The 20677-nt window shown below is 52.5% G+C and overlaps 1 protein-coding gene across 1 annotated transcript in view; it reads right to left on the reverse strand.

The window, feature by feature from the left end:
- DNAH2 (dynein axonemal heavy chain 2) overlaps positions 1-20677 on the reverse strand; it is a 112941-nt gene that overhangs the window by 67722 nt on the left and 24542 nt on the right. Inside the window, exons 6-16 of the mRNA XM_084806699.1 lie at positions 16389-16627; positions 15875-16066; positions 14951-15108; positions 12999-13086; positions 12471-12676; positions 12057-12186; positions 11447-11629; positions 4852-5066; positions 4616-4762; positions 1328-1484; positions 304-543 (exon numbers count right to left, since the gene is read on the reverse strand). Of these exons, the coding sequence (XP_084662825.1) occupies positions 304-543; positions 1328-1484; positions 4616-4762; positions 4852-5066; positions 11447-11629; positions 12057-12186; positions 12471-12676; positions 12999-13086; positions 14951-15108; positions 15875-16066; positions 16389-16627 (1955 nt within the window). The remainder of the gene's footprint in view (positions 1-303; positions 544-1327; positions 1485-4615; positions 4763-4851; positions 5067-11446; positions 11630-12056; positions 12187-12470; positions 12677-12998; positions 13087-14950; positions 15109-15874; positions 16067-16388; positions 16628-20677) is intronic.

The following is a 20677-nucleotide window of genomic DNA, read 5'->3' on the forward strand; positions in this document are numbered from 1 at the left end:
ACAGTGATGGCAACCTGCCCCTCCCAAATGCACCCTCTGCACTTCCCTGAAATATAATGGGCCCCTGCCAGGAGGCCTTCCAAAGTGATCCTTACGTGAAACGCAGTAGCGCCACCTGGAGGGAGTTACAGAAATGAACGCACCGTGCACTTCAATTCCTCTCGGTGTCATTCAGTTCATCCCAATGTGCTTTCTTTTTATTTCTTTTTATTTTATTTTTGAAATGTATACACTGTAGCTTTGAACCAAGCTCCATATGGGGCTCCCCGCTCCAAAGCCGGCCATTCCCCTTAGTCTGCTCACCTCTGGCCCATCATGCTTGAAGACTTCATATGTCTGGCGCATGATAGCAATGCTGTCCTCGTGGAAGTTGACAAGCTTCTTCTGCACCAGGGCCCGGTGATCCTTCTGGTCCTCCTCGAACTCCACATCGTTGTATACCCTCTTGCCAGTGATACGTACCAGCAGCGCTTCGCTCATCTGCTGGGCCCGGCGGGCAATGGCCAGGGTGGCTGCCTTGTACTCATTCACAATGTTCTGCACCTGTGGGAAAGCCAAAGGAAGGAGGGAAGGCAGGCAGGCAGGCTCAGGAGAAGATGGAAGCAAAGCAGAGCCAGCACTGGAAGAGGGACCACACTGACACCCACGTTCGCCGTTCACAGGGGGCATGCTGAAAGCAGGGGTGGGCAGGGGAATGGCAGAATGCTGCTTGAAAAAAGCCTGCAGCCATGGGGGAAACAGCAGCAAAGAAATGGGCACCCCCAAGTCACAGCACCTCTGGAAATGCCAAAGGAAGCCACACCCACCCGAGGAGGAGGAGTGGCAACCAGAGGACAAGCTAAGGGATGAGAGGCAGCCTTAGGCAGAGAGGTGGGGCTGGTGGAACCAGCCAACAAGAAAAGGAGCCAGCCAAGTCCAGAGGAATGGACTTTGGCCCTTCTGACACATCCGGCAGCAGAAGCGGCACTCAGAGAAGCCGCTGATCAAGCCAGGCCTAAAAGTAGGGCAACCCTGGCAGAGCAAATGTGGATGCTGGCAATCCCCAACCCAGCTAGAGGGCAACCTTCAAATAAAGGGGAGCCTGCAGGGAACATCACGAGAGCTCCAAGGGCAACACTCGAAGAAGCCCGAAGCAGCATGAACTCACTGTCCAACTGCCTCGAGGGAGGGAGCCAGGTCTGCCACAAGGTGAGAGGTTGCTGCCCCTTGGACTTGGGAGTCGGCCAGGAACTCCGTTCCCCTGGTCCCTCAGGGTCATCAGTGTGTTCAGGGGCTTAGGGATGCAGCCAGGGTCCCAGTGCCCCAAAACTGGAGGAAGCTTGCTGACCTTGCTCGCGTGCAGCCGGCACTCCGAGATGAAGACTGTGCTCGCCCCTTTGAGGGACCAGTGGAGCTTCTTCAGGCCTGGCTGGATCTTCCGGTCAAGGTAGCGAATGCGCTCCCGGAAGAGGCCCCTCTCTTCTGCAGACAGCATGCTGATGATCCTGAGCACAGGCAGGAGTGGGGTGGAGAAAGACCCGGGGGGTGGGGGACGCATGAGGCTCCACCACACAGTCAGCTCTTCCTTCCCCTCAAGGCCAGACCCAGTCAAAATGGCTACATTATGCAGAGTGGATCCCTCCAGATGTGACTGATTTGCATAAATCATCCTGATTGCAGGTTTCAGAGGAGAGGCTGGCACAAATGTCTAAGGACGCATAGTCAAGTTTCTTAATTAAGAACATCAGGAGAGCCCTGCTGGAGCAGGCCCAAAAGGTCCATCATGCCTAGCACCCTGTTTCCCACAGTGGCCAACCTGATACCTCTAGGAAGCCCACAAGCAGGACAGGCAGACACTGGCCCCCTCCACATTATTTATTTCATTTCTATACTGCCCAATAGCTAAAGCTCTCTGGCAGTTTGGAACAATTCATAAGACATGTTGCTCCTTAGAGGTGTGTTGCCTCTCAGCATGGGCATTCCATACAGCCATCATGGCTAATAGCCCTTGACAGACCTCTCCTCCTCCTCCTCCTCTTCCTCCTCCATCTCCATGACTTTGTTTAATCCCTTTTTAAAACCTTCTAAGCTAGTGGCCATCACTACATAATAAGGGGGGGTAATCCCTACCTGTCCTTTAACCAGGTTAGCACATAACACTAACTCATGGTATGGGTTGTTGAATTCTGGGTTGTCATGCTGTGCGAACCCAGCTACACCAACAAATCATGGTTTGTTAAGCAAGAAGAGCCCAAGAAGAGAACCCATGATTTGTCATTGGGTTGCGAACTCTGGGTTGTTTAAACCATGGGTTGTCGTCACGGGTTGTTCATGGGTTGTTTCACCAGGCTACAGTGGTGGCAGCCAAGAGAGGTTCAAAAACACAAACCCAGCCACTCTACATGCCAGTACTACAGCACCACAAAGGCATTTAGAATACATGAAGGGAGCAGGCAAAGGGGTAAGAAAACAATAGCCCAAAGATTGAGAAAACAAACCACAGTTTGTTAGATCGTCTGCCAGACAAACCCTGGGTACGGCAAGAAACCATGGATTCAATAAACCATGCATTAGCCTTATGTGCAAACCAGGCCATAGTCTCCATGAAGTGGAATATTTCCCCAGAGTTTCAGTCCATGTTTAGGATGAACTGGAGTGTTTCCCTGACAGTGATTATAGGTACAGGATGCCAAAGTGATCTTTACTCCCAATTAAGTAACCTGGGAGGTGCAAGGGTATGATTCCCTGGTGCATGTCACTTAAATCCCCTTGCATCTAGATGGAGATCCAAACAAACACTTAATGCACAGAGGCCTGTTTCAGCCCTCCTCCCTCCACTAGCCAGGAGAGCTTGCTGAGAACAGGGAAGGAAGGCTGCCCATTTCTCTCCCGCAGCACCAGCTTGGTCTCCAATTAATTCCCGAGTGGAAAAAAGCCAGCACAAAAGAAAGGCTTACACTTGTGTCATGATAAAAATACAGCTGCCAAGACAAAGCTCATTTCAAACAACACTTTCTCAGTAGAGAAACGCCTCCATGTCACACTTCAGAAAATATGGTGGTAAAGCAGAGAGAGCTCCCCCTCGCCAGCCCCCCGTCCCCCGCCGCCAAACACACCTTCAGAAATCGTGCTCATGAACTGCAGTCTTTTGATCTCCTTTCGAAGCTGGCCACACCCTCCCAGGGAAGTGGGCCCCATGGCACAGTTGCCTCCTGATGAACGCCCCCATGACTGGGGGCATGCTGGAGTGGGACATGGCTAGAGCTTGAGGGGGGGCTCCCAGATGAGGCTTTTATCACACCACTACTCTGCCTCATTCACAGAATTGACAGGGGGTCCAGGAGAGGATTCTTCCACTCATATCCTTCCTGTGTTTTCCCGCTTCTCCTTCCAGCTTTTTCCTTACCATGGAAAATGCTTTAAGGAGGGAAAGATGGAACAGCTGCACAAGGCCTCCTGAGTGGTGGCACTGGGAGCCCTCCAAGTCACTGCCATGGTCCTAAACAGAGGTGAGAGACCTCAAGCCCGGCGGCCAAATCTGGCCCTCCTGGAGTCCAAATCTGGCCCTCCTGGGGTCCCAACCTGGTCCTCTGGGATTCCCCAGATGGGCACGCCCCCTTTCCTCTGGCCCCACCCACTTTCCCCCAACTACTGATCTGTTGGGTGGTTTCCCAGCTTTCTGGTATGTGCTCTTCACCTATGGACTCTGTTCCTTTCCAGGAAACTGAGGCAGGCAAAATTGGGAGTCTTCCACTGGCCTGTAGGTAGCACACACCCCAGACATGCCAAATGATTTATTTGTTTGTCTTTGTAGGTTTTATTTATTTATTCATTCGTTCGTTTCAGGACTGCCCAATAGCCAAAGGCCAGACCTGACACTAAAAGAACTCACAGACGAATGGCCCATCCAAGCTAGTAACCCAAATGAAATGCATTGCAGGAATCCCAGATGAGGACTGGGAGGGGATGTCTCCTACTGGATGCAGTGGGGACATCTAACCTGCATCGGAGCGAAAGAAATACGATCCATCTAAGGATACCATCGTCTTCTGGAGGAAGAGAAGGTATCTGGGAAGGCAAGATGAGGTCCTGTGACTGACCTTCCACAGCACAGGGCCAGCTCTGCACTCTTTGCTCAAGGCAATTTGGGTCCACAGTCTCCACCCTGCAACGCAGGCACCCAGGAACACTGGCAGGAAATGAAGCTGCACTTCCCATCTTGGCACAGCGCCAAATCCACAGCCAACACTTTACAAACTGTGACATTCAAACCCTGTCCAAAGTGACAGCCAGCATCCCAGCATCCAGTTGAGCAGAGGTGGAAGGGCAAAAATGTGGCTCAGATTATTCCTGTTATTCAGACGTGTGATAACCTGAGGGCAACATTTTATTACGCCTTTGCCTGGCCGAGGGATGGAAGCCAGGCTACCCACTGCAGAGGGAAGGGAGAACAACTCAGCTCTTGCGAGAGATCTGCCGATGACTGCCTTGCCCAAACTGGGGCCCGCAAGATGCGTTGGACTGCAGTTCCCAGGGCTCCAGCCTGGGGAAGCCCAGGGTACAACAGCAGACGCCCAAGCACCTGGCGCCCGAAGCAAGGAGGGCTTCCCACAAGAGGGTGAAGCAGGCCACAAACCTGTTATAGTCTCGAGCCACCAGCAATAGGTTCTCCCGGAGGTTGCGCAGGTCCTCTTTCCTTTCATAAACTTCCACCACGTAGTGGGGGATCTCGAAGAGCACCCTTTCCCAGTAGTGGATTTCCACAAACAATTTCAGCAAGTGCCTGGGAAGTGAAGCACGGAGGGGGCACCATGAGGCAGGGATCCAGCACTTGGGCATCACCCCACTCCCACCGCTCAGGCACCTACTCACTTGTCAAAATTGATGTCCAGCATGCCAGCCTTCTCAGTGCTCAGGCTAAGGAGAGGGGTGTCGAGACGCTTCAGGCAGTCCTTGTCCAAGGTCTGGGTCCACCCGTGGAAGGTTCTCCTCTCGATCTCGTCCATGGCCTGCACAAGCAGCTGATAGGTCTGGAAGCTCTCCTCCCCGGTCCCAATGTGGGGGATGAAGTGGGCTTTGGTGAGACACTGTCGGGGGAAAGCAGGAGAGCTTGTCTCAGGAGCCAGCTACACAAGGAGGAGGCGTGGCGTGCAGGGCCGCTTCTGTGGGCGACAGTCTTGTCCCTCTCCTACCTGTGAAGGCGGACAATAAGGCCTGCAGCGTGAAGGGCCGATCCCTTCGGACACAGGGACTGCTCTGGCCAGACTGGGGCCCGTGCAGCCCACAGCCTTGCACGTTCTGAGTTGCAGTGGTGCTCCCGGGACCCCAGCCCCGGAGGCCTCTCACGTCATCCAGATGCTAAGGATCGCACCGAGGACCTTCTGCACGCAAAACACAGGCTTTACCTCGGAGTTCAGTTCAAACCAGAGGCGCAGCCAGCTCTGAGGAACCCCCAGACAAGATATCCGGGGGGGGGGGGGTTTCTCCCTGACAGCCACCTCAAACCTGGCGGCGGCAGCTCCTCCTCCTCGCACCATTTTAATTGGTGAACCAATCCGAACTAATCAGAGGCTGTCTTGGGGGGGGGGTCCCTCATCTCTCCAGTGTCCCCCACCCCCGCCCCCGCCCCAAAGGCCGCATCAGATTGGTTCAGTGTGCTGCTAATCAAAGTTAATAAAGAAAAATACTGCCATTTAAAATGGTGCGCAGCACTGACCAGCCACCACCACGGCACTTTCCATGCTGGCAGCAGCAGCAGGAGGAGGAGCTGCCTCCGTCTCCCTCAGTGCTCCCAACAGCCACCTGTCAGGGCCATTTGGGGCCCTCCTGGACCTCAGGGCCCCAGACCTGTGCCCCATAGTCCAATCCCAGCAGTGCCTCTGGTCCAAATGACCTGGCAGATCCACGTTCTCCTCCCTTCCTATGCAGAGAGATAGTTGGTCAGCAATCACTCTTTGTGCTGCAGAAAAATGCTATCCAGATTCTCTGCCTGTTGGCACAGCTGCCCCTCTTTCACTGGAAAGGACTGGTTCTGGTGGTTCTAAAGGCACATGCGAATGTGTATGACCAGGGAGGGTGTAATAATACCATATCAACTCACCCAAGTTCTTATCTCATGTGGGAGAGGTCTTCCTGTGTGCTTGTCAGAGGGAGGGACATTAGCTGAACAGCAGCTGGTTTTCAGCTCACCTATTTTTCCTGCCCTATCCCTCCCTCCCGCCCTCCCTACTGGCAGCCCACTGGGCTCCATCTCCCAGTCTTGAGCTCAACGAGAACATTAGTTCACTGCTTGGTCAACAGTGGGCACAAATGAAATGGGAAAATAAGATCCTGGTTGCCCATTAAACTCTTTCCGGTGGGTGTAATAAAGAAAACAACATATGTCACCAAGAAAAATCGGGCCAGTTATTTGTGCCAACATTAAAAATAATAAAGGAAAGGCTTTTAAAAAGTGTTTGTCATTAGCAGAGCTGATTCAGCCATGACATCTTGGTTCCCCCAGCATGAGGGTCTCTCCACCAGTACAGGAGAGAGAGAAAGCTGCCCTGCATTAAAAGTAATGCACCATGGGGGGATGGGGTCACCAATGGCCTTCAAAGACTCACCAAGGGTCAGCAGCCAATGAGAGCTGGGGCAAACCCCTTACCCCTCTCCACCCATGAACCTGTGCCTGCTCTTTGATGGACATGACTTGAGTGATATTCCTTGGTCTTTCCTGCCCTCCATCAATAGTGTAGTCTAGTCAGGATAAGCCTGTTTGCTTCACGAGGGCAACGGTTGGGGGCAAGGTAAGGTCCTTGCCTCAGCCCAGCCCAAGGGTTCTTGCAATCAGCCTCCCGCTGACCAGCAAGGCAGAGCATCTGGCCAGTTACAAGTGGAGAGAATCACACCAATTCCATGCCCATATCCGGCATGTCTTGAAGTTGAGACAACTGTTACAACAGTCAACCGCTTGAACTTTAGGAGCAACACCTCCTCCCAGCAGGGATTGGTATTTCAGTCCATGCCCCCTCCTGTGCCCAGGTCAGTGACATTCCCCAAAGTTGAGGTTTACTCACTTGGCACACAAATACAGAAGAAACCCATCGTGGAAACACATGGCTTCCTTTCTCCAGGCTCTCCCAGCCCAAAGTGACCCCATTACACTGTCCTCATCTCCCTGTTCCAGGGAAAGCAGCATTTCTGTATCAAAGATGGACCATTCTCTGAGCTGAAACATTCTGTCAAGACTCACCACAAAGGCAGCTGCATTCCAGTCATGTGTGAACAGATTCCCACAAGTCAGTACTGTAGGTTTCCATGCAAAATGATACCACATGGAGACTTGTAGTGCAATCCTAACTAGGATCCACCAGCTAGAGGGCATTAGGATGAAGCAGAGTGGATCACATCAGCGGAAAGTGCCCTCTGCCAGGCCTTCCTGAAGGATCTCACTCCCTTTGGCAAACCCAGAGCTCAGCTGGGAAATCCACTCCACCAAAGATGACCTGCCAGGAGAGGGGGCCTGATGTTGGAGGGCTGTGGGGGAAGAGCACTTATGCTGCATCCACACCCTCTCCGTTCCCATTTCACATCCACTTTGAAAACAAAGTCACACCAGATCAAGGGCTGGTGTAACTCAACGCCCTCCACCCACGGAGCCCAATGGCAAGGAAAAAAGGAAGTAGGGAAAGTTGCCCCACCACCATCTCCAGCCATATTGGAATGACAGAACAACACCACACCCAATCACAGCACACCACCATCAGTATATGAATCCCAAACAGGCAGACCAGAACTCAGACGAGAAGCAAGCACGGAGCACAAGGCTCCCTCTCTCTCCTCAGCCTCATGTCCTGCACTTCAGTGACGGGAATCTGTGAGGAAAGGGGACTTTGCACAACACAGAGAAAGATGCGATGCTCCACGGGGGGACTTTACAAAAAACAACCACCACATTACAGTCCTCACAAGTGCTTTGCCAAGACTTCTTTGCTTAGAACCCCTACAGTGCAGCATCTCCAGGGCTGCCCTCACAAACACCAAATGCCCAATCTAGGAATTGGGGCTGCCACCCACAGCACCCCACCCAAAGAAGCCATGGAAAGGGGTGAGCAGATGCTGTAAGCACAAAGTTCTGGAACCGTCTCTCTCGTAGTAATCCCCGCATCCCAACTGCCAATACTCTCCACTGTCCCAAGTGCATTGCCCTGACACTCTCTCCTCCCAGCAGCAGCCAAGAGCAGGTGTACCATGCACACACAGGTGAGCCCCACCCCATCCCTAAAACATCGGGAGCAGGGCAATGTCCTGGTTAGGGATGGGAAGGGGAGCACATGCCACCACAGCTCACCACCCTTTCCTCGCCCCCGCTTGCCATGTGTGTGCATTGACCATGGGGTTGTTCAGTTGCGATCTGTCCATATCATCGGTTGTTGCAGAAGCCACAGAAAGAGTCCGCTTCATACTGTGCATGTGACTAGACCCTAACCACTGAGGCTGCTGGCTAACAAGCCATACCCATGTGTGCTTTGCAGGATCAGATCCTGGATGTACAAAGCCATGCAAATTGTCATCTCCCACAGAAGCCCACCGCACACTCCTTGTGTTCTCCTCTCGCCCCATGGCAGACTGGGGGTGTGTGAGCATTATGACACAAGTGCAGTCAAGCCCCAGCCCGCACAAAGTCGCTTGACCCCTCCCTGGTCATTGTTCAAGGCATAGGAGGGCTTGACAACCATCCCCAAGTTATTCTTTCCATACAGAGGCCACATCCATCCTAACGCAGCTCAAGGGAGACCATTGACATTGAATCACAGAACTGTATGTTGTCTTTGTTTGCTGCTGGAGCCTAGCTAGGCCAGCCTCCCCCACCTTGCATCCTTCTAGACGGCTTTGGACTATGGTGCCCATCATTCCTGACCACTGGCCACACTGACTAGACTTGCGGTGTAAACCATCTGGAGGGATGCAGGATGGGGGAGGCTGCCAGGAGATGTGGGAGCTGAGGGGGCTGGGAAGGGGGGCTCAGGGGGGCGTTGGGGGCCAAGGCATGGGCCTGTGGTGGGGACACAAAAGCTCATGACCCCAATGACTGCACAGAGAAGAGGAAGAAGCCCCAAGCGGGAGGCAAGGGGCTGAGAGCAGAAGGAAGGGAGCAGCCAGTGGGGCAATGAGCACCTTCAAGTCAGGTTGGAAAACCTGGGCATGGGGGGGGGGGCAGCGCCGGGTCGATGGAGTGGTGGGTGGGCCAAAGGGCCTGAGCAAACAGCCACCTGCACAGCAGCCCTGCATGAGGATGGGGCAACCCTCCCAACCAGCCAGTGGGATGACAAGAGCATCCTCTGGCCAGGGCCATCCATCTCAAGAGGGATCCTGCACCTCAAGGCCACATTGTGGAGCACTGCACACGCGAGCAGAATTCTGGACACTGCCCACACTGACCTTGGCTTACTCCTTCACCCTCGGCCAGCATCCATTCCCTGCCAGCTCCTCTCCTAGATTTTCCATCAGGTAACCTGCCTCCTAGTGGGTCCTGGCAGAATTAAACTAATCCAAAACACACGTATAAGTGCACCTACCATAGGCATGTTCCAAACCGCTCATTTCTGAAACCTGCTGTGTTCTAGGACCATTAGGAGTCAGGCTGGCAGGCTGCTATGCCCTATCAGACCAGCAGCAACTTGGGACTAGTGGCTAGGTAAATTCCAAGGGCTGCAGTGGCAGCAGGTGAGGTCAACATTCAAAAAGGCAATTCACAGGAAGGCAAGGATCGGGCGAGCAAGAGCAGGAGTTGGGGTTGATTCAAGCAAGGAAGAAGTCCCACTGTCCTGGTGTGTTGGCCAGGGGCTTCAACAGGCTGGATATTCAAGATGAGGGTATCGCCTAATCCAGCCCAGGAGGGGCTGCATGTGTTCCCCAGCCTATCAGGAGACTGCACCAAGTGCCAATCAGAGCTTGAGATCTCTGGCTGGCCCCGCTGCTGAAGGCCTCTGCCTCTAGACATATGTGGCACAGAGTTCTAATCCTGAAGCAGCCAATCAGGGTAAACATGTACTTAGGAAGGAAGAAGAAACAAGAAAGCAGAGATTTTCCAATTCAAATCCAATTTTGCCATTTACATGACAACAGCGAAATAGAGCATCCAACAGATATTCAATAAGAGCTCCAAAAGCTTACGTTGTTCCCCAGGCTTGCTGGACCTACTCTATTCTGTCCCTAAACATGGGTTATACCCTCCAGGTCCTACAGCCCCTGCTACACTTCTTGCCTTCCACCCAGGCCCCACCACATCCATCCCCATGTCTCTTCATACTTCCATCAGCCTCCTCGATGCACCCTCCCAACGGCTGCCCTCCCCACCACCCCTATACTCCTCCTCCCCACCAGTTCCTGTTTCAACTTGCAACTTGGCCATGAGTGCTTAGGAATCCTAACAGGAAACTCAGAGCTATGACTGTCCACAGGTTCCTTGCCATACGGCATGCAGAAGTGTTTGTGTCCCACATCACCCCAGGTGTGAGAAATGCTGGGCTAGAGAGAGAGTACGAAAGCATGTGTTTGCTTTGCCTGCTGAGAGCCCTGTTTGGGGACTGGCATGCACACCATTACACAGCAAAATCTAAAGGAGGGCAGAGGGGCACCAGGGTCCAGGAATTTGCCAGCTAACATCAGCATAAAGAGAAGGTTCCTGGCAGGGGAGAAGCAGGATTTGGGCAGGGAGTTCAAGGGGGGCCGCTTTGCAGACAGTTGGCTTTACATCCTAACACAGTTTGGCCATTTCAATTTTCAAGTGTGCACAAAGAAAGGAGGGGGGCCTGACTGATGGTGGAAATGCTGTTTTGTTCCTACCCAACGTATAATTAAACCTGTCAAAAAGAACTCAGCGACTGAGGATGTTATTGAGGTAAATACCTGAGAAATAGACCAAAAAACCCAACGAGGTTGTTTGATGAATGAAGAAGAGTGTCTGTGGCCACAGCAAGGGCCAACTGCTCTTGCTGACCAGCAATAGGCCCCCAAATCCCACGGAGCAGGGCTCGGGGGGGGACACACCCCACCTGCTGCAACACAAGACTGATGCGAAGTAAAGGCACAGGACTGTGGGAGAGGACTAGCTCTGCGTCACCAGGTATTATTTGCTAGGTGCAGGATGGAAAACAGAGTGGAATCAACCACTGCATGTCTTCTCTACCATATTAGGGAGCAGACAGATATGCAAACAAGTTGAAATTGGTGGAAACGTGCACTCGCGCACTGCATGGTGGCAGTGGGAGCGGGGGGCTTATTACTCAGCCAGCATGGAGGGGGCTTCAGGTATAGTCCAAGCTGACTGCGCCCGCTCGCCCCCTCCCTGACTGCCAGAACTCTTGGGGCTTGTGTATGTTCCGTGGCTCCACCCGCCTAAGCCAAGAGCTCAGGCTCAGGGCCAGGCTGGAAGGGCAGCAGCCAAATGTCTTTCCAGCAGTCCCTTGGAGCAGAGCCCTACCTTCATGGGTTTGTCCACACGCCGCCGCAGAGCACGCATCCAGTGCGCCAGGCCTGAGTAATGGCACATGTATGGTGGCAGGAAGGGGACCTTCTTGCTGAGCTCTTTGTTGACCAGGGAAAGCTCCCTGTTGAACAGCATGTAGATGTCTACCGTTTTCTTGTCAAAGGTGCGTCTGATGGGCTGGGAGAGAGGGAGCAGGCCCGGTGGGTGCACTTCCCAGGCTGAGGAGCATGGAGCTCTTTTCCCACAGGTGCCCCACAATTCTCCCAAGCACCCCCTCCCCTCCTCTGCTACCCAGGCCTCCCATCACTCCCGGGACTCTCACGAGCAGCACTCGGCAGGCCTAACTGTTGGCTCACACTGTGCCAGCTAGGCCAGGCGAGGCAAGCCCCTCCCAGAATGATCCCCAGTTAAGGGCGCCACAGCTCAGGCCTCCCAGGAAGCCGCACCCTTTGTCCTCACAGCTCTGCTCCAGGCCGCAAAGGTGCTCAACCCACACACTGCTGCGAGTATGGAGACCCACACGCAGGGGCACTTGCTGTGTCACCCCGCAGGGCTGATCCCTGCCTCAGATTCAGCCAAGGGACAGTCACTGGCTCAGCCATACCTCTCGTGAGGATAAGTGATGGAAGATGTCCTGGATCTCCACGCCATGCTCCACGTCCTTCACGGTCTCAAAGGCAGAGCTCATCAGGTTCTGGGTCATCACCTCCAGGTCTTTGACACCGGCACGGAAGCTGAGGCCACCAGGGAGAGCAAGTTGTAAGGAGAGGGCAGCATGCAGTTCCCTGACTGGAGCGTGCCCCATATCAGGAGGGGCTCTTCTTGCCCTCCCAGCATCCTCAGTATCTGCTTATTTCCATATACTAACTCAAGCAAGAGCCTCAGAGCAGACTTGTCTCTTCCCAGCGCTCCTGCCCTTTCAGGCCAGAGCCGCCAAACCCCCTGACCACCACCACCCACACACAAAGCCCACCACCACAAGCCCTTCCAGCTTAGGGTAGCCGGGAGCTTCTCTCACTGGTTGAAGTCCTCATGCCAAGAAGTGTTCTTCACATCCAGGATTCCCCCCTTTACATTCCGGAGATTGTTGAGATACTTATTGAAGGTCTCCTCTATCTCCAGCAGGCTCCTGGCCATCTGGGGCCCCCGCTGGCCAAAGAAGCAGGGCAGTGGAGTCTGCCTGCCATCTTCCCAACGTGCAAAGTGATGCTGGCTGTCACAGACCTAGGTGGAAAAGACAGAGGGGCTGTTGCTCACCCCGCCACTCCTCCCCTCCTGGAGGTGAACTGAGCTTGCCATCTCTCTATCCTGCAGGGAAAGCTAAAGCTGATACATTAACCCAGTCCCCTGCCAGTCAGGTGGCCAGAAGATTCAGAAGAGATCCCAGATGAGCTGGGTCCAGCCTGTCCTGCAAGAGAGCCAGCCTGGGTACCAAAGCCCTGGTCATCCACACAGCATTCTAAGTAGGAATCCCTGGAAACCAACAGGAAACAAACCAGGGAATAGGTTTGTGGGACCAGGCCGGCCAGTGCGATATCCCACATACCTCCAGGAGGTCCTTGCACCGCTGGACAAAGGCATCGACCTGGGCGAAGATGCTGGTCTGGTCCAGGACCCAGCCCCTCCCAGAAAGCCTGTCGGAGGAGGCACACAGTTAAGAGAGTCACAACTCCCATCCCCACGGCAGATCTGGGGCAAGGGGTCCTATCCGCTGCCAAGCCTACGGGCTGTCGACGCACCACAGAGCAAACAGGTGTCAGAAACAGGATACTGATCAGAGAGTATCCACTGGACATCCCAATCCTAGAAGAACAGACAGAACTCTCCCCAAGGGAGACCTCAGACATCTTGAGGAAGGAGGGAGACGCTGATGGATAGTGAGTCAGTTCCCCTGTTTGCCCGCATCCCTCACTTCCCCCCACCCCCCACCCCCCATGCAGGCAAGAGAGTTCTGCAGAAATCATCTAATCAAAGAGCTCTGGGAACCTGCGAGGCCCTCACCCCAGGAGTATGGCTGGAGTGCCTAATCCAGGCCTGGCCATGCCTGCCTCGCATCAGAGCTGCTCGCCTGTTAAACGTCTTTATATCTTTTATGATATTGATCCAGCCCCACTAATTTGAATTTGAAGCAGACAAGTAACACTTAGACTTAATTGTCAAGGACCAGGCACCCACTTAAACCTGACATCTCTAATCATAATGATGGATTATGTTGCATTATTTCTGAAGTACAGCTAGGAGAATCGGGGAACAGACGACACAGCCAGGGCTGAAGGGGAGCTGGAAAGCCAAGGATCAGCTGCCATCAGGATCCGGATGAGGGATAGGTATGGGCCATAAAAAGCAGGCCCAGCTCTCATTTTGCATCAGCTCAGACGACATCCACTCAACAACACAACACAAACTGAGACAGTTCCCCATTGACTCACACAGCTGAGAGGGGAGGGGCCATGTTAGGATGGATAAGAGTGGCCTATGCAGACTGTGTAGCTGGCTTCCTGCTCACAGAACATCAGGACTCTCACTGGGTGGTGGTGGGGTGGGGGGATAAAAGTGCTATGGAGGCACTGAGGGAAGACAAAAAACAGGACTGGAGACAGAACAAAATTTTTTTTAAGACAATTGAAAGTGGCTTGGGAGAGGTTTCACTTCACATATGTCTCTTCTGCCTCACTGTCTTTGCCTCTGGTCAATCAGGTTTGGGAAGTTTCAGAAACAATCCATAAAACCTTCCAGCCTATTCAACAGTGCCGTAAGCAGGACAAGCACACACACCACAACAGGTTGTTGCCTTTTCCAAAGGGCTTTCAGCCCTCTGCTTCTTGCCTGTCTCCAGCCTAAGACAATCACCCTTCCTCAACTCTAAGCTCTGGAAAGGCAGCAAAGGCCTGCTTTCTTTGCCAACTGCAAAGCAGCCCCCCCCCCCTGACATCAGCAGCTCCCCCCCACACACACTGCCCATCAGCTTGCCCTGGCCTCCTGTCCCTTGAAATAGAACCCAAGCCACCACAGAGAATGCCTGCCACAGCTGGAAGACTGAAGAGACAGAGCACTGAAGAATTCAGCCAGGAGCACACACGGGGAGGGGCTTGAATACAAGCAGGCTGACAGTGGGGCTGCAACTGGTCCATGAGGAGGCAAGGCTGTGCCTGAGAGAGGGTTCCCCCCCACCGCCCACCCGTCCACTTGGCACAGCCTTTCCCATGAGGAGATGAAGTAACCAGTCCCCTTCTGGAGATGCTCCCAGAGAGAGGCCTCTTTTGTGAGCCAGGGCACATGATTTGCCTGTATAAGGTCAACAGGTCAACCCCTGGCACCTCGACTTAAAAGTTCTCAGGCAGTAGGTGCTGGGAAAGGGGCCTTCCTCGGCCTGAGTCCCTGGAAAGCTGCTGCAGGCAGAGGAGGCAAGTCTGGGCTCGATGGGCCAGTGGCCCGACTCCGTATAAGGCAGCTCTGAATGCTCACATGGCACTCCCCTCCCAGCCTAAGGCCGCTTACTTGTTGTGCATATAAGCTGCATGCTGGTAGGACTCTTTCCAAGATGACATGCAGGCAATGCAGCCCTGGAGAGTCTGCCGGGACGAGTTGATGTAGCCCTCAAAGAGCCGGTCCAGGGAGATGTCTTTGCAACACATCTGGATGATTTTGTTGCTCATCTGGGGAGGAGTGAAAAGATGCCACTTCAGCATCCCCTTCATCTTATCTCTGAGATCAGCCTTCCCCATTCTGGAGGACACCGGGTTAGGGAAGGGTGCTTTGGACAAACCACAGCAAAGTTGCCAAATAACCCATACAGCCAAATACCGCAAAACAGCAGTGTTTCCTCGTTTTCATATGAACCCGTCTGGAATTTAAGATCTATGTCAAAAGCCCTGCTCTGGGTACCCCAGCTTCAGAGAATCAGCAGGTGGTGACCAGGTACAGTGCTTTGCAGTGGTGGCAGCCCAGTTCAGGAATGCTCTCCCCAGGTAGACTTGGCTGGCTTTTGTCATTTGTGCAACAGGTCAAACCCTTTTTATTCTCCAAGGTTAATGGGTGCTTGCTGCTGGGGTGTTTGTTTTTACCTGCTTCTGCTGGTTTGCTATGATTTCTGACTGCTTTTTTTGGTATAATAAGCTTTTTAGTTGAAATGTTTTATTGTGTTCTTACGGGTATTTTATGTTGAATACTGTAAACTGCTTTGGATATTCTTTTCTAAAAGAAAAGTGGCTTAGAAACGTTTTAAATAATAAAAAACCCAAACAGAACAGTCGAGAACAGGGGTGGGCAGAAAGTAGATCTCCAAATGTTTTGGCCATCAACTCCCAGCATTCCTGGACACTTGCATGCTCGCAGGGGCTTCCGGGAGTCGAAGTCCAAAACATCTGGAGATCTTCCTTCTGCCCGCTCCTGGTCTAGGGAATAGAGAAGTGCAGCCCTCACCTTCCGGAAAAGCGCTGTGATTCTCTCTCGGCTGTTGTAGTATGGGGAGTTGACCCACACAATGCGGACGAGACTGATGAGGTGAGGCAGCTTTTCAGGGATATCTTTAGGTCGCAGTGTGGCGAGCTCCTGGAATGGCTCTTTCAGGATAGAGAGGAACCGGAGGTTGGACTGGGCCTGCTCCGACCCATCCTGCAAAGCAAGGGCAAACAGCAATAAAGAAAGTCCAGTGACAAGCCGCCCAGGACCAAAGTCAGGCCGCTCCCGAATGCTGAGCCAGCTCCTGAGGTCTTCCCATAAAGGAAATGCCTCCACTTCCGCCAGCAGCCTGGAGGGTCCTCTGTCAGAGAAACCTAAACCCATTGTCCTTTGGCAACTGTCTCCCTATTCCAGCCTTCCTCAACTTGGCATCCTCCAAATGTGTTGGACTACAACTCCCATAAAACCCTAGCCACATTTAGAGGGTGCCAAGTTGGGGAAGGCTGCCTGCCCTATTCCATCCAAAGGCACCCACCTGTATCTGTTTGGAGAGTCTCTGGAATGGGCTCACATAGGAAGACTTGGAAAGTGCCAGGATGGCTTCAATGCGCTTCACCCCCTGCTGGCAGAGCTGCTTGCTGATTTCAGAGAGGTCCGTGCAGCGGTTCCGCCAGAACTCAATCTCTTCCAGTGGGCCTGAGCTCTCCCTGCTCTCTACAGCCTCTTGGGCCCTTAGCACCTCCTTGATCTGCCGGGTCCAGTGAATCATGGAAGCTGGAACAACAGCAACAAGCAGACAATCCCCTGGCCTGTCAAGCTGTACAGGCTTGTGGGCCTTTCCTTCCTGCATGTACTGTGAAATATCCTGGGGTAGTTTTAATGGTGAAGTGGTTGTGCAGCACACTAGTTATGACAGCAGAGATTAGGACCTCAAGTAAAGTTGGTCAGTTAAGCAATGGGGCAGGGCAGCCCAATCCCTGATGGGCCGCCCTACAGCATGACTTGTGTCTCCTACGTAGAAATTCACCACACTGGTCAACAAATTAACATGCACGGTTTGCACCAACTGTGAATCACTGGGTTACACAGGCAGTGGAAAGGCAGACATAATATTTCAGAGCAGGAGTGCAAAACCTCATGGCCAGGTGCCAAGTGCAGAAAGGTCCCCAGAAGGCCACACCCACTTTCCCCAACCAACAATTGTTTGGTGGTGTCCCAGATTTTGCGCAGCTTTTTCTCCATTCTAAAAGGTTGAAATGCCACTCCTATGGCTTACTGACTGGCAGGAAGAGCTGGAAGCTACAATATGGTGGTATTTTGGCCCATCCCCTTTTGCCTTCAGCACTGCCCACCACTGGAATGTGGCCCTCAAAAGCCCAACTCTTTGGACTATTTGCCCACGTGGGCTTAAGAACATAAGAACAGCCCTGCTGGATCAGACCCAGGGTCCATCTAGTCCAACATTCTGTTCACGCAGTGGCCAACCAGCTTCCCACAGTAAACCCACAAGCAGGAATCATAGAATAGTCATAGAATAGTAGGGTTGGAAGGAGCCTACAAGGCCATTGAGTCCAACCCCCAAACATGAGTGCAACAGCACCCTCCTGCCCATGTTCCCCAGTAACTTGTGTACATAGGCATACTGCCTCTGATCCTGGAGGTGGCACATAGCCATCAGGACTAGTAGACATTGATAGCCTTCTCCTCCTCCAGGAATTTGTCTAACCCATTTTAAAGCCATCCAAATTGGCTTGCGCCATTTCTTCCAAGACTGCCTACAGGGACAGTCTGCTTCCTCTCCAGAAAGCATAAAAGAATTCCAGGATATCCTCATATAGCTTCACTGAAGCCCGTCCTCTTAGGCAGAGAAAAGTGGGGGAAATACTTTGGTACAAAAAGACAGTGTGACCCATTCAGTAAAGGGGCATGTCCTTTGTGGGGCAGGGGTGGGGGTGTCACTCCAAGAGTACCTGATGCCATTTTCCTTTGTTCCATGTGAACGCACACTGTTGTGAGCTCGATGCTTTTACGTGTTAGCACCATGTTGTTCTCCCACACATCAGAAAGCAAAGGAGAGTGGAACACAGTGAGTTCTTTGTCCCAACAATTCTATATGCAAGGTACTGCAGCTTGCCAAAATGCGTTGTCATCCCTGCTCTTTAATATGGGACTTTGGTTGCTGCGTCTGGAAAGTGCAGAAATTACCTTCTACTTTGTGGTCTGTTGTCTGATAGATCCCAAATGCATTGCATCCAAGTGCATTGTGGGGGGAAGCCAAGAGGAGGAGGCACAACATGTCTGCATAAGAATGGGGGCTCCCTGTGCTGCAGAAAGCAGGAAAGCCCTAACAATCCCAGGTACACAAGACTCCCAGTGGAGGAAATTCCCCAAAGGAGCTGTCTGGCTCCCGCTGTGGGGAAAGTTTGTGGCAACTGAAGCTAACTAAGTTTGCTGCCTCCCCCTGCTCTTGGAATGGAAGAGGCTAATAGCTAGAGAGCAGCCATCTAGGAAGAGTTAGTATCACAGCGTGGAAGCTGCAGTCTCCGTGCCAAATTACAGGGGTAAGACAATCACGCAGCCCAGGGATTAGAATAGCCAAGTATCTCTAAGTGCTTGATAACAGCTGAGGTTTTAGTCACACAAGAGACGACCCTGAGGTAGCCAATTGGATGCTTAACCCAAGCATGCATTGCCATGCAAAATATCCAGCCATGGGAAGATTTTAATGCGCACGGCGCATCGCAGGCTGGGCGCTGCCAACCGCACAGGCCTCTCATTATGGGACAATCATGTGAATTCCAAATCCTCCATCTGTGTTTGGCAGTGGGGGATTTCTTCATAACACTTTTAAACTTTTAAAAGGGCCATGTTCCACTTTTGTTTGGTTTTCTGAAACTCCCATGCTCAGATTCAGATAAAAAGTGATGAACAAGCCAAGCTGGCCCTTTGTGCTTGGTTTGTTTGTTTGAACCTACAACACTGGGGAAAGGAGAGACACGAACACTCTGAAGTCTATTTCCCCCACCCACTTCCAAGCAAGGCAAGGCCATACTGAAGGGTTGATGCATTCAGTCCAGAAAACGGGTCAATTAATGCCTGTTGTTACTAAGAGCCTTTTTATTTTCACTCATTGTAAAAGCCAACAGTAATAGCGATTTACATTAATGCCACAAGCAAGACGGAATGAACAAGGAGTAGGCTCTCCCAGACACCAGAAGAAAACCAACACAGGAGAGCAAGAAGACTTGAGCTGCTTCACACGCAGTAGGGCAGCAAAGGCCTTTTTGCAGTCATGAGTTTATCCGTACAGAAAGGACCTGCAGCCAGGCCCAGATCCCTGAAGCGTGGATTCCTTAGGACTAAAACACACATTTGTTACAATTTTAGGTACACAGGAAACATCTTGTGGGTACACCTTCAAAACACAACAAGTGACACATCCCACAGGCAGCTGGGTTACAGGGGAGGATGGGCTACGTAGGCCCAGCGTGCTCTCACAGTGGGCTCCTGCTGCCATTTGCATGAAGAAAAAGGACAGAATTACCCCCGGTGAGTCACACCTTCTCCAGGCTTTGCTTTATTATTCCTAATAGAGACACGCGCGCTGCATAATTCAGTCAACATCTTTTTCCCCTTGTCCATAGCGAGATGTTCAATTGAATTTGCGCAGGGCGGAACAAACGAGCTGCCGCTCCAGATCTGACTGGCGATTTCTCTCACCAACACTTTTGCCTGCGGAGCAGTAATGGAACCAGAGGCCCCTGGGACACAAGCGAGGGAGGCATGGATGTAACAACGATGCACTGGGCTAGGCCCCAAGGGCCAAACCACACTTAATGGCGGCAGGCCTGTGTTTTTACATACAGAGGATGTGATTCAAAGCACAAAGGGGCATGCAGGTGGGAGGTGCAGAACCCTCCTCCCCACCCACCCCGTTTTTGTCCCCTGCAATCCATGCCCCTGAGGTAATTTCCCCTCCACCTGGGCTCTAATACTAAAAGCTTTGGAATATTTTATCACTTCTGCTATAGGAGCACAACTGAGGGGGAAATTACCTCAGGGGGAAAGGTAGCAGGGGGGAATATGGCAGGCAGGAAAAGAGTTCATCCTACCTGCCCTTTCACCCTTTAAATTGTACCATCTCACCCCCAGCTTTACACATTACAGCAGACCTATATTTAAAGACATGGGGGCGTGCTGCCATCATATGTAGTCTGTCCATGAAGGCCAGTGGGCCAGTGGTGGCTCATCCAGTGCTTTGCACACGGAAGGCCTGCTCAGGTTCAATTCCCAGCCTCTCCAGCTAAGGGTTCTTGGAGCCCAGGGCTCTGTGAAGCCCAATTTCACCTCAAAGGAGGACTTTTACTTCAGATGATGTGGGAAAGCTAGGGAAACTGGTGGCCCCACAAGGAATTTCACCCTGCCCCTCACACTTGAAATGCACTCAGAGGTTAAAAGAAGTTCCAGGGAGTGGGGCGGGGGGGGGGGGAGAAGAGAAGTGGGTTACTCTGTCTACAAGGCTTTTGCCTTGGGGCAGATGAATAGACTGGAGCAGGAGGGTCATGCTCTTCCCCGCAGGCACGGAGAGGGTCTCTCACAAGATAAGGAAAGCAAAGGGCAGAAGAGCTCTCTAAAAGAATATCAACCTGGGGAATTAGGATGGGTAATTTATCAATTAAAAGGAGCAGTAAAATAAAATCCTGTGGATTTGTAATACTCCCCATCCATCCACTGCTGATCAGAATAGCAAGGTTTTCATGACGCATTCCAAAAAGTGTGCAGACTGGGGCTCTGCTTTGGTGTCATCTTCAGGGCAAGGGAGGT

Source organism: Heloderma suspectum, chromosome 6 (assembly GCF_057233095.1).
Source record: "Heloderma suspectum isolate Gila_16-S chromosome 6, 16-S_ref, whole genome shotgun sequence".
NCBI classification, from domain to species: domain Eukaryota; kingdom Metazoa; phylum Chordata; class Lepidosauria; order Squamata; family Helodermatidae; genus Heloderma; species Heloderma suspectum.